Genomic DNA, 13,483 nt, shown 5'->3' on the forward strand with positions numbered 1-13,483 from the left:
TCCCCCGACCTTTGGATTCCTGAGGCTAAGAGATGAAAACTCTCACTTGTTTCGGGGCAAAAGCGGTTGGTTTGAAAGAGGAGCTAATTCCGACCCTCTCCTTAAAGCCTCGTCCACCCATCCCCATCCCACCCTCTCCTGACTTGGTATCTTACGCGTGAAGGACCCGTGCATGTGGAGTCACAGGTCACCAGCTGCGCTCCCGGCGAGGCTGCCCAGCCGCCGTTAAGCCGCAGAAGAAACCCCACCTCCTGGCCACCCGGCCAGGTTCCTGCGGAGACGGTGCAGTTCTCGTCCCCGCGGCAGGTGGCGCTGTCTCCGGAGGTTAGGGCCGCGGCCCCGCCCGCGCGCGCTTGCCCGGCCAGTGCGCAGGCACGGCCTCGCGGATTGGCCGCGCGCAGGAGCCGTCCGGCGGCGGCGGGTTGGGCCGCGGGGCTGGCGCGCGGCGCGGAGCAAGATGGCGGCGGCGGCGGCAGCTGGTGCGGCCTCTGGGCTGCCGGGGCCGGTGGCCCAGGGGCTGAAGGAGGCGTTGGTGGACACGCTCACCGGGATCCTGTCCCCGGTGCAGGAGGTGCGGGCGGCCGCCGAGGAGCAGATTAAGGTGCTGGAGGTGACGGAGGGTGAGTGAGGCGGACCGTCGCGAGGGCGGCGGGTCTGGGCCGCGCTGACTACTGGCCGCGCTTCGGCCGGAGGCTGGGCCCGGGGAGGTCGTGGGCCGGGGAGGCCTGGGGCCGCTGGGGCCCGGCCGGGCGGAGCGCGGGGCCGGGGGCGCCGGGCCGGGGCGCGGGGCCGGAGTGGGGGCGGGGGGCGGGGGCGCGTTCTCCGCCGGACGGCGGGTCTGGGCGCGGCTGTCAGTTGGGGGCCTGGCGGGGCCTCCGCACGTTTCCCCGGGAATCAATCACGCCTGTGCGGCCGCCTCCCCTCCCCGCCGCGTCCCCGCCGGTTTTCGGAGCGGCCGGCACTGTTCGGAGAAGCCGATCGTCCTTTGTCTTTGTGTCTTTGTCCCCCTCCTCCTATTGGAAGCTTGAAAGTGATGGAGGAGAAAACAAGCCGTTGGCTTGAGGTTGTCCTCCAGTTCCTGCCGAGCGGGCCTTTCTCCAGGCCCGGGGCAGCCACGCTCCGAAGAGCATTAGATCCTGAAACAGGAGGAGGGAAATCCGCTCGGGGTTTATGTCAGGAATACTTCTGGCCTGTCGGGGCTTCGCTGGCAGAACTCCAAACCTGCGGACTCCTCCAGCTCAGCAGGACGGTCTCACCACCTCTCAGAGTGTCCGTAGGAGTTGGCCCGCCTATGGACTGAGGGTTTTTATTGAAAAGAACTTAAGACAAAGCTCACTTAAATTTAATTTTATATTCTCCCGTAGCATGAGAGAGCTCTTGAAGAACTAAATTATCTCTATTGGAAATACGTTGCGATTTGGGATCTAGCAGGTTAAGGACCATTTTGAAGGCCCAGTTGTAATTGTCATTGTCTTGTGAAATGTCAGATCCTCAAAGAGGAGCCGTGCACAGATTGAACTGTAGGCGTTATTACAGCCTACTAGGTGAAATTCGTTTATTCACGCTAACGTCTCTGCCTCCCTTGCGTGTGAAGGAGAAAGGGTGACAGAGCAAAGGAACCTCATCACATTCAGGTTGCTACTTGAATAAAGTTGAAGGTCCGGTACCTTCCCTGAGTGACACCCAGGGTTCCCGGTGCCCCAGGCATAGGTCTGGTGCTTTCCTACAGAAGGTGAACCTTCGCTCGTGTTTGAACTGTCCAGCAGCAGCTCCGATTGGGCTCTGATCCCTTTGACTCTAGCCAGCACCATGGTCTCATCTAGGCAAAGTCAGTTACCATCTTCTTGAGATCTTCTTGAAGTTCTACTCTCTTACTTCATCTTTTTGGGTCTCAAAATAAGAAATTAAACAGAAGTGCAGAAGTTTGCATTTGATCTAGGCCACTGATGGGAATAGATTCTCTCTCTCCCTCTCACACAGACACCGACACACACCCCACACACACACCCCATAACTTACTGGGAAGCTGCCAGCAGTGTGCTGCGAGCCGTGGGGAGGCTTTGACACAGCAGCCTGCTGTCGGTGACCCAGTAGGAAGGCATGTGACTCACAGGGTTGGGATGTGATGTGCAGGGTTGAATCAAGTCTGTGGAGTTCAGTGTGGTACTTTGGACCCTTTGGGGGTTGTTTGTGTTTTTAAATAGTCTAATTTCTTTTGTTTATTGAAAAAGTATAGAAATCTACCCCTTTCAGTAAACTCTTTTTGAGATGGCGGGTGGTGATCCGTTCCTCAGATACAGTACCTTGCTTCTCTCCTTTCCTCTTCTTGTGGCCTTTAACAAGTTGTTTTTTGCCATGGGGTCCAGAGTACCTCCTGTCTTCTCTTCAGTCTGAATGTCACACATTTCCTTTGCGCGGCCAGTTTCTTTTCCTTTAATGAAAGCAGAGCATGTGCCTTCCCAGCCCGGGTTTAGCCAGCAGTCTGGCCTGAGGAAGCGCGCAGGGCATTGCTCCCACTGTTAGAACAACACCCTGCAGGCCTAGGCGAGCAGCCGTTCTCGCAAGTGAGTGAATCTTTTCCACTCCTTTGGAGTTGCTTCATGTTTTAGTTTTATCCTAGTAGAAGAAACCTTGCTTTCTGGTCCTAGGAAACACACTTCCTTAAAACTTGGAGTTGATGGGGAATCTGGGAGTTGGTGTCTATTATTATGTGTGTTCTTTCAATCCTTTTTTGGTTCCAAGAGGCCCAAGATTGGATGACAACCAGACCTGGTTGTTTCTAGTCCCTCTGTCCCCTCAAATAACCACGCTGTCTTTATGAGCCTTATTATTGCCTCACGTGGGAGACTGGTCCCAACTGATCCCTAAGATTAACCCATCTATTCCCTTTGACAAAGGGAACAATTTCTAATTTAATTTGGGGGGAAAGACACAGGTCAGCTGTCAACTCCCTGTTAAGTGGACAGATAAGAGAGGTTGCCATGCTCTGACCGGATTCTGGAGTAGAGGAGATTTTAAGAAGCAGTTATCTTAGAAAATTGAGGTGCTGGAGCCCAAAGTACATCCAGGTCATTCAGTCTGCCAGCTGGTATTTTCCGGGAAATAACTTGCCTATTATCAGTTACCATGTTTTCCAGAATGGGAACCTGTCCTCTTAAGCCAAGAAACGGTATGTATGTCAGAGATCCACCTGACTCGTATAGTGGGCTAATTTTGAAAGGATGAAGATAGGCTACGCCCACCAGCCTGGTGTCCTGGGATGGTTTTCTCAAGTCCCTGTGCTTGCTGTTTTCCCTAGTCACTTGGAATCTGAGGGAAACCCAGCAAACCCTTCTGACTAGTGAAAGCCTATTTAACAGGGCTAAGTGGCAGAGGAGATGGTGCCACTAGCCACCTTCTTCAGACAGCACTCACATCCTGAACTGAGAAACTTATTACTTGAAAGTTGGAGGTTCCTCTGCTATACAGTATTCCAACAGATAATTGGTACCCTTTTGTTTCCTTAGGAAGACTGAGATTTTGAGTTTTATCAACAGGGTTTGTAGGAATTTAGTTCTACCTCAGTAAAGTAAGAATTAGTCTTTTTGATCTGTTAGAGCATTCTTCTAATTCCATTTTATTTACTAGGTGGGATCATATCAAGCATCTTATAAACACAGTAATTAAAGAGAAGGAAAGTTTGTGAACTGCCAAAGGTCTCTTACGTCAAAGTCTAATGTTCTCTACTCAGCTTTATGAGCTCTTTTTTGTGTGACTTATTACAAGATCGTGACTTTGACAATGTCAGCTCTCTTTTTTTGGTGTATTTATGCTTGACTTTTTTTATATCTTAGAACGAAGTTATTTCCTTTTTTTTCTTCCCTGTGTACTGTCCTCTGAGAGCATCACCTGAGTGGTGGGATGTGTTGCTTCCATTCTGAAGCTTTAATTCTCCAGGCCAGCCAGTGTAGCAGAGACTTTCTCATATGACTAGATTTAGACCCTAGGTCATTTTCTTCTTTTAGTTATTTCTTTTGTCTGTTAGAAATGAAGACATTTGGCCTTGACTTAGTCTTTTCTGTCTTGCTCCCAGCAGATATGTCACAGAAGATACATTTTTTCTTTCCTCCCACCACCATTATATTGAGCTGGGGAGGGGGGATTATCCCTCCCTCGCTTTTCCTGACATCCGACGCTGCCGAGATATCTGTGTCGATTCCCCATCTTAGGTGCCTAGAGAGATGATCCTGCTGGTGGAAGTTTGCTTTCTGGTTCTCATGGGCGCTTTTCTGGCTCTCTTCCAGTGTAGCGTAAGCACTGTCACCTGCGAAGGGAGCCCTCCAGGATCCAGACGCACTCCTGGGCGTGTGGCGGGCACTGAGCCGAGCGGAAGGCGGCCACGCTCGGAAAAAGGCCAGTGGTGCAGTTTTCTTTTTCCTTTCAGCTGTGGTTTTGTGAAAAACCCTGTGAGAAAGGGGGACTTCTCCAGAGCTCTCCTCAGAACTCCCTCCTTCCCAGACAGTCCCTGTCCCCAGTTCTTCCTAGTAGGAGCCTTCCTGACCGTCCAAGCCTCATGTCTCCAGTCGACCCTTAAGACCAGGAGCATGTATTTCTCAGCTTATCCTTTCTCCTCCATGCTCTCCTTTAGATCTTCCCTTCTCAGCCAAGTTATAGAAGGATCGTGTTTTTGCCAAGTGGGGTGAAATGAGAGAAAGAGGAGCGAGGAAAACCAGAGAGGGCGGCAGAGACTAAAAGGCCAGAGAATGATTAAGGAGAGAGAGCAAAAGATTCCTTAGGAAGTCAGAGGCTACCATTTTGGGTTGGATTAAAGGTTAATCCAGAACCACTTAGAGTCAGGGTACAAACCCAGGTTAACCGAACAGGTCTGTCCTTATTCACCTTGGGAAAGGGAACTAGAGAAATTAAATTTCTTAACGAAAATGGCTTTAGAAAGCTAACTTCATACAGCCCACTTGAGAATGTCCCCCTTTGGCCTAACTTCATAGATTGAATCTTAGTTTAATCTAGAATTGGTCCTTTTCAAGCAAGACAGAATGAAACAGCTCTGTCTGTCTGTGTCTCTTGTATTTTCCCTGCCTTAATCATCCCAAAGTAAGTTATTCAGCTGTTCTAATGCTTTCTAAAGAAATTATGTTAAGTTCAGAAAAAACTGGAAATCCCCCAACACACACTAAAATTTTTCTTTATGGATATACTTAGTTATAGTTCATCAAAAAATATTGTATGATCTCTGTTAAGTGAATATCTGTAAATAAGATTTTCCTGCTTCACAGAAGTCATCAGTGGATAAGGCAGTGGTGTTGATCAGAGTTAAAGTAAGTCTCAGAGAACTTGAGGGTTTTTCCTGGCTTTTCATCCTGTGAGTTTTATAGAGCACAGAGTTCATCACCCGCACACCACCACTGTCACATCTTGTCAGTGATGCTTCAGAGAGCTTTTAAGTAAGGTAAAATTAAACTAACTAAAAATAAAATTAAATTTTATGATACGAAACTCTTTTATGGCGACTGATATCCTGTATTTCTAATGGGTATACGGTCTAGACAGACTAAATTAGGTTAAATAAAATAATAATTGATATCTTCCCTCTTATATCTCCCTGTAACCTAATGCACATGAGCTCTTTGTCTTTGAATTTGGGGGGTTTCCAAACCAGAGTTAATCATGTCACTGTTTTTGAAACTCTGGGAGCCTGTAGGGAAGAAAATCTATTCTGTTTATCCATTCTGTTTTAAAAATTTGTCTTTAGATGATACTCTTTGAAGATTTTCTTTCCCATTAAAGCTTTTGAACAGAGAATCATATTTTTCGAACTTTCAAGCTTCTACTTTCCTACGTGGAGGAAATCAACTTTCAGAGAAAATCCATTCTGTAATGCTTGTTGTGGGTATGAATCCCCTGGCTGACTTAGGTTTCTGGACTCCCACATGGATCTTTACCTGATGATCTTTCACTCTCACCATCTTTTACAATCTCAGTGATGTGTGAAGCACGGTGATTGGTGGAAATTGGAGTGTGATCTTTGATAGGTTCCTAGACAAGATGAATTTAAAGATTATGTTAGAATGAAGAGCTCCCAGTTATTGTGATCCTCACCAGAGTACGACCACCTCCTGGCACTCAGATGGAAAACATGTATTCACACTAAGCTTTTCTTTAAAAAGAGTGAACTTGAAGTTCTCAGGTTGATGAGAAAGGACCCCTGTGTAGAGTTTGCCTGGTCTTCCTGCTGTAAGGACTCTTCTGATCGGTGGGAGTGTGGACTGATGGAGAAGGCCTGCTTCCTTCTCCCTTCTGTGAGCCTCGGCGTGAACCCGACAGCAGTATCTGTGCTTATTGGGAGGAAATTATTCAGATTGGTTTAAGCTTTATAGTCTCCACTCATGTTCCAAACCCTCCTCAAAAAAGTCCTATTTTATACCTCAGTATCTTTTTCACACCTTATGATTAAAGATTTTGTTTATCTTGATCTCATTACTTTGTCCCTGTAGTGATGATCCAGAAATTGTGCTCTTGGCAGGAACATTGGAAATGCGTATCAGAGTGGTCCATGCAAAAATGATTGAAACCGTGCTGTAAAAGAAAGTACTGCGTGGCCTAGGTAATTTGCGACTATGTTTATAGTCATTCTGCAGGGCCTCATACAGGCTCACCAGAATTGGTTGACAGTATCCAGGGCGCTAAGCCTGGGTAGACGGTGACATTCTTAGCAGACTTAGGGCCATAAAGTTAGCATCCGTTGTCACACCAAGTATCTGAAGTCAGAGGAGGTCTGGGAGCCTTACAGAGCATTCCAAGTGCTCTTTCTCTCTCTCTCTTTTTTTTTTTTTGGCCACGACATGCTGGGATCTTAGTTCCCTGACCAGGGATCGAACCCATGCCCCCTGCAGTGGAAGCTCGGAGTCTTAACCACTGGACCGCCAGGGAAGACCCCACACATGCGTTTTATTTATTTATTTATTTATGGCTGTGTTGGGTCTTCGTTTCTGTGCGAGGGCTTTCTCTAGTTGCGGCGAGCGGGGGCCACTCTTCATCGCGGTGCGCGGGCCTCTCACTGTCGCGGCCTCTCCCGTTGTGGAGCGCAGGCTCCAGACGCGCAGGCTCAGTAGTTGTGGCTCACGGGCCTAGCCGCTCCGTGGCATGTGGGATCCTCCCGGACCGGGGCACGAACCCGTGTCCCCTGCATTAGCAGGCAGATTCTCAACCACTGCGCCACTAGGGAAGCCCCATGCATTTTAGAGTGCTTTTTTCCATTAAACTTGAACATTGGTTGGTATCCAGGAGGTCTTCCTAAATTATGTCTGACTCATCTGTGTTTTAGTCCATTTGGAAAGTTGATTCCCGTATCTTTGAGTTGTAGGCACCTACTGTTTGTTCTGTTAAAAATGGGTTTTTTAGACTTACCAGAGGCTGAAGTAGCCAGATTAACCCTAAGAATTAGAATGGATTTCAGTATTTTTAGAGGTAATTCTGCAGGTGTGAAGTGTTTGCTTGTGATTTAATCGCTTAATAAACGCTTTAGAAAGAATGTGGCGGCTTTTTCAGTGGTCTTGCGAAAATTCTCCTTTCCTGAGTGAAATGATAGGTGCCATAAGGTTGTATCAGTAACTGAAGCTTAAAATAAGGGTGTAATAAGAAAGAGTTAAGAATCTAAGAATTCAGTAAGGTAGCATAAATTAAAAATACAAAAAATTAAAATATAAAAAAACAGTAGCCTTCATATACACAAACAGTAAAAGGTTAGAGAATATAATGGTGTTTTTTTAAAAACCCTTTACAATAGCAACAGAAAGATTAAATACTTAGGAATAAAATTAACAGGAAACGTGCAAAAACGTATTAGGGGAAACTTTTTAAACATGCCTGAAAGCCTTCAAAGCAGACATGAAATGGAAAGGTGTGTGCTGTCCTTGGATAGGGCAGCTCAGCATTCTAGATGAGTGAGAAAGGTTGATTCTGAAGTTTATAGAAAAATAAGCTTGGGAGAAATAGCTCCAAAAACACCAAAAAAGGAAAACTGTGAGGAGAGACTAGTTCTAGCAGACATTAAAACATTATCTAAAGCCTCTATAATTAAAATAAGCAGTGTGGCACTGGCACACAAATAGGCAAATAGAACTGTGGAATAAAATAGAAAGTCCAGAAGTAGACACGAATAACTATGGAAATGTAGTATTGATAAAGGTGGCATCTCAAATCATTGGGGTAAAGATGGACCTTTTAATAAAGGTGCTGGAACAATTGGGTAGCCATTTGGAATTAGATCAGTATCTCACACCATACAAAAAATTAGCTTCAAATGATTAGGAATCTAAATATTTAAAACATGAAACCATAAAAGTTTTAGAAGAAAATACGGGTGAATTTTTCTTTATCCTTGGCATAAAGAAAGGCTTTCTAACTATGACTCAAAATCCGGAGGCAGTAAAAGATTGATAAATTTGACTACATTAAAATTTTAATTTTCATGACAAAAAACACCATATAGGGCTTCCCTGGTGGCTCAGTGGTTAAGAATCTGCCTGCCAGTGCAGGGGACACGGGTTCAATCCCTGGTCCGGGAAGATCCCACATGCCACGGAGCAACTAAGCCCGTGCGCCACAACTACTGAGCCTGCGTTTTAGAGCCCGCGAGCCACAACTACTGAAGCCCGTGTGCCTAGAGCCCGTGCTCTGCAACAAGAGACGCCACCGCAATGAGAAGCCCGCGCACTGCAACAAAGAGTAGCCCCTGCTCGCCGCAACCAGAGAAAAACCTGCACGCAGCAACGGAGACCCAATGCAGCCTAAAATAAAATAAAATAAAAATAAATTTTAAAAAAAACCATATAAAAAGTCAGTACCAACAAAACAAAATTATACCTAAGCCTATCATATTCAAACTGCAGAAGACCAAAGACAAAGAGAATATCTTGAAAGGAGTCAGAGGAAAATAGTACCTTACCCACAGAGGAACAAGAATTAACAATTACATTGGACCGCTCTTCAGAAGCCATATAAGCAAGAGAAGAGTGGAGTGAGATATCTCAAGTGATGATAGAAAAATATTACCACCTAGAATTCTGTATCCACTGAAATCAGCCTTCGAAACTGAAGCATTAAGACTTTCTTAGACAAACAAAAATTGAGGGGCTTCATTACTAGCAGACCTGCCCTGCAAGAGATGTGAACAGGAGTTCCTGAGGGAGAAGGGAAATTATACATTAGAAACTTGGATCTCAAAACAAGCTCAGAAGAAATAAATAGAGATGAAATTTTTTTTAAGTCAGAAGACAGCTGACAAAGTGAGAGAAATTTTCACAGCATATACCACAGACAAAAGGGTAATATCCTTAATATATAAAGAACTCTTAAAAATTGAGAAACAAAGGACCAAAACCTCAATAGAAAAATGAGGGGGTGGGGAATGGACAGAGAAATCACCCCTCCTCCTAAGTGTCATTAAAAAGGTACTCAAACACACACAAATAGTTTAAAGTCACTCATGATTTAGAGAAATACAAATTAAACAACATTAAGATATCATTTCTCCTCTATCAGACTGGCAAAAATTTTAAAGCACGTTCTGTTGGTGAGGTTGTGGAGAAACACTTTTTTTTTTTAAATTTATTTATTTATTTTTGGCTGCGTTGGGTCTTCGTTGCTGCGCGCGGGATTTCTCTAGTTGTGGCGAGCCGGGGCTACTCTTCATTGCGGTGCGTGGGCTTCTCATTGCGGTGGCTTCTCTTTGTTGCAGAGTATGGGCTCTAGGCGTGCAGGCTTCAGTAGTTGTGGCACGCAGGCTCAGTAGCTGTGGCACGCAGGCTCAGTAGCTGTGGCTTGCAGGCTCTAGAGCGCAGGCTCAGTAGTTGTGGTGCACGGGCTTAGTTGCTCCGTGGCATGTGGGATCTTCCCGGACCAGGGCTCGAACCCGTGTCCCCTGCATTGGCAGGCAGATTCTTAACCACTGCGCCACCAGGGAAGTCCTGGAGAAACACTCTTTAACAGTGCTAGTGGGAATGCACATTGGTGCAGTCCTTCTTGAGGGAAATTTGGCCACACCTGACAACACTACAAATGCACTTACTTTTTTTTTTTTTTTTTAAATAAGAGGCTCTTTTCTTTTTTTTTTTTTTAATAAGAGGCTCTTTTCTTTTTTTTTTCTTTTTTTAAATTTATTTATTTATGGCTATGTTGAGCAAATGCACTTAATTTTGACCCAGCAGTCCCACTTCTGGGAATCTACCCTGAAGATATACATTTAACAGTATAAAAATACATACTGCACACTATTATTTACTGCAACGTTGTTTATAAAAGCACAATAATTGGAAGCAATCTAACTGCCCATATATAGGAAAATGGCTGAAAATGTATGTGTATCCATACAGTGGTATATTATGCAGCCGTAAAAAAGAAGAAGGAATCTTGAGGAACTGTTTTGGAATGGTTTCCAGATTATAATGTTAACTGAAAAAAAGCAAAGTGCAAAAGAGTATAATATACTACTTTTCATGTAAACAAGAGGGTACAAGAAAATATACATGTATCTGCTTGTTTATGCAAAAGAATTACAGAAAAGATAAACCAGAAACTGATTGGTTACCTACATGGAGTGGCTGGGGAAAGGATGGAAGGAAGTTAATAGGGATGAGGAGGGAGCAGTGCTTCTTGGAATGTGCCTTTTTGTGTAGCTTTAACTCTGAGAATCATAATAAAGTTTTACATACCCCCCAAAATAAGTTAATAATTAAAATCAAACAGTGGAAGGGTACAATTAGTAACAAATGAACCTAACTGTATTACAGATGAGCAGTGTAACTACTACTAGGTGTTGTGGGAGGAAAGAACTAACCTAAGTAACTTTGGAAAATAGTATTTTTGTTTTTTGTTTTTTAAATTTTATTTATCTTTGGCTGCGTTGGGTCTTTGTTACTGCTCACGGGCTTTCTCTAGTTGTGAACAGGGGCTACTCTTCAGTGTGGTGCCTGGGCTTCTCATTGCGGTGGCTTCTCTTGTTGCAGAGCACGGGCTCTAGGTGCGCGAGCTTCAGTAGTTGCGATGCGCAGGCTCAGTAGTTATGATGCATGGGCTTAGTTGCTCCACGGCATGTGGGATCTTCCTGGACCAGGGCTTGAACCCGTGTACCCTGCATTGGCAGGTGGATTCTTAACCACTGCACCACCAGGGAAGTTCCTGGAAAATAGTATTTTGACTGCATATCTTACAAGACTCAAGTCAAAAAGAACTGTACACAGAAATTATACTCCACTTAATATATCTGTTTTTCACAGGAGTATGTGTTAATAGTTCTGTAATTAGTTTCTGTGTATACTAAGATTGAACAAATAAGTAATTTTATTGTAGATAATGAGAGCCAGATTTATCACTATCAGAGAAAGCATTACAAATAAGGAGGACAAGCAGAGTGAACCTTGAGATATTGGATTGGCATTTGAGTTATCAGTAGATAGATGGATGGATTGGCAGGCGGATGGATGGACAGATGTATGTGTAGGCATAGGTTAGTATGCATACATATATGTCGTAGTGCTGTTCTCTGAGGGGGCCTAGGAGCAGTGACATCCCAGAAGCAGTGAGCACACCTAGCGCCCAGATCTTGATTTCTAAATGGCGTTCTCCACTAAAAAGCACCAGGGCTCCTTGGAGGAAAAGTTGATACCAGGGTTTAGGCAGAGAAAATACAAGGTGAGCCTAGAATATCCTGTGAGAACAGAATGTAAGGAAGGGCTTGAAAAACGATGGGAGCATGTGGAAAGGCCTGCAAGAGGGTGTGCTGATGGCCACAGTGGAACAGCTGAGCAACAGAACAAATAATGAGAGTGTTGGGTTAAAACTCATGGAGTGAAATGAGTAAGCATGTGTCCACACGGGTCGAAATAAATAAAGGAGACAGAACAGTGCTTCCTTACAAAAGAATTGCAAGTAATTAGTAAGTGTAAAGAGAATAAGAAATACAAAAGCACCACGGGACAAACAACACAGTAATAATTGTTGCAGGCAGGATCCACAGATGGATGCTAAAATCAATCAGTGCGTGTTTGAAGAGAAACAGGATATGAACATAATCTCAAAGTATCTCTCTGAAGATTTTTGTCATTTGTAAAGGGAGAGACAGTACCTTTACAGTGGAAAATCCAGCAGACCCCACATTACCAAGTGGTCATGGTTAACATTACCAATAAGAAAATTTATCAACATTATGATATGCTAAGGACACAGCATCACTTCCCTGATATTCTTGCCAAAAATGAATAACCTCAATCTGATCGTGAGGAGACGTCAGTCGAATGAACATCAAGATATGTTCTACAAAATACTGACCATTACTTATCAAAAGTGGTCGGGTCATAGAAGACAAGGAAAGAATAAGACTGTCACGCATTGGAGGAAACTACTTTAAGTCTAAAAATTATTTCAAAATTAAACATTAAAAAAAAATAGGGGGCTTCCCTGGTGGTGCAGTGGTTGAGAATCAGCCCACCAATGCAGGGGACACGGGTTCGAGCCCTGGTCTGGTAAGATCCCACATGCCGCGGAGCAGCTGGGCCCGTGAGCCACAACTACTGAGCCTGCGTGTCTGGCGCCTGTGTTCTGCAACAGGAGAGGCCGCGATAGGCCCGCGCACCGCGATGAAGAGTGGCCCCTGCTTGCCACAACTAGAGAAAGCCCTCGCAAAGAAATGAAGACCCAACACAGCCAAAAAATAAATAAATAATAATAAATAAATTTAAAAGAGAGGAAATCTTAACTAAATCAGATACGTTTCATTTAAAAATAAATAAATAAATAAATAAAATTAAAAAAAAATAGGCATAGGGATTTCCCTGGTGGTGCAGTGGTTAAGAATCTGCCTGCCAATGCAGGGCACACGGGTTTGAGCCCTGTTCCGGGAAGATCCCACATGCCACGGAGCAACTAAGCCCGTGTGCCACAACTACTGAGCCTGCGCTCTAGAGCCTGCAAGCCATAACTACTGAGCCTGCGTGCCACAACTACTGAAGCCCGCGTGCTTAGAGCCCGTGCTCCACAACAAGAGAAGCCACCACAGTGAGAAGCCTCTGCACTGCAATGAAGAGTAGCCCCCTCTCGCCGCAACTAGAGAAAGCCCGCACGCAGCAATGAAGACCCAACACAGCCAAAAATTAATTAATTAATTTTAAAAATAGGCATAGATCATTTTCAGTAGTTTTTCACCTGCTTACCTGGATAAGCCTTGAACATGGAACATTGCCTGGAACAACTTTTTCCTGATATTAAGCTTTTGTATTGCATAAATACCCTTCGGATGGCTATTTCAGTGGAATCTAGTTATGATAGTTAGCACTTACCATGGAAAGTAACTTTAGTTACGTCGATAAGAAAGCCAAACAATGTACTCATGATGGGCAATAAAAATAATAGCACAAGAACTGATTTTTTTTTTTTTTTTTTAGTTACGGAATTTTTGTTTTTCTTGTGATGAAAACGTCTAAGATCTAGT

General features: G+C 44.6%; 1 protein-coding gene across 2 annotated transcripts in view; it reads left to right on the plus strand.

Moving 5' to 3' along the window:
- Positions 1 to 426: 426 nt before the first annotated feature.
- The window catches only part of IPO9 (importin 9), a 47,023-nt gene continuing 33,966 nt past the window's right edge, over positions 427 to 13,483 (plus strand). For both annotated transcript variants that reach the window (XM_068541892.1, XM_068541893.1), the window contains exon 1: positions 427 to 620. In XM_068541892.1, the coding sequence (XP_068397993.1) occupies positions 458 to 620 (163 nt within the window). In that variant the 5' untranslated portion in view covers positions 427 to 457. The remainder of the gene's footprint in view (positions 621 to 13,483) is intronic.

This window comes from Eschrichtius robustus, chromosome 3, assembly GCF_028021215.1.
Source record: "Eschrichtius robustus isolate mEscRob2 chromosome 3, mEscRob2.pri, whole genome shotgun sequence".
Classification (NCBI taxonomy): Eukaryota; Metazoa; Chordata; class Mammalia; order Artiodactyla; family Eschrichtiidae; genus Eschrichtius; species Eschrichtius robustus.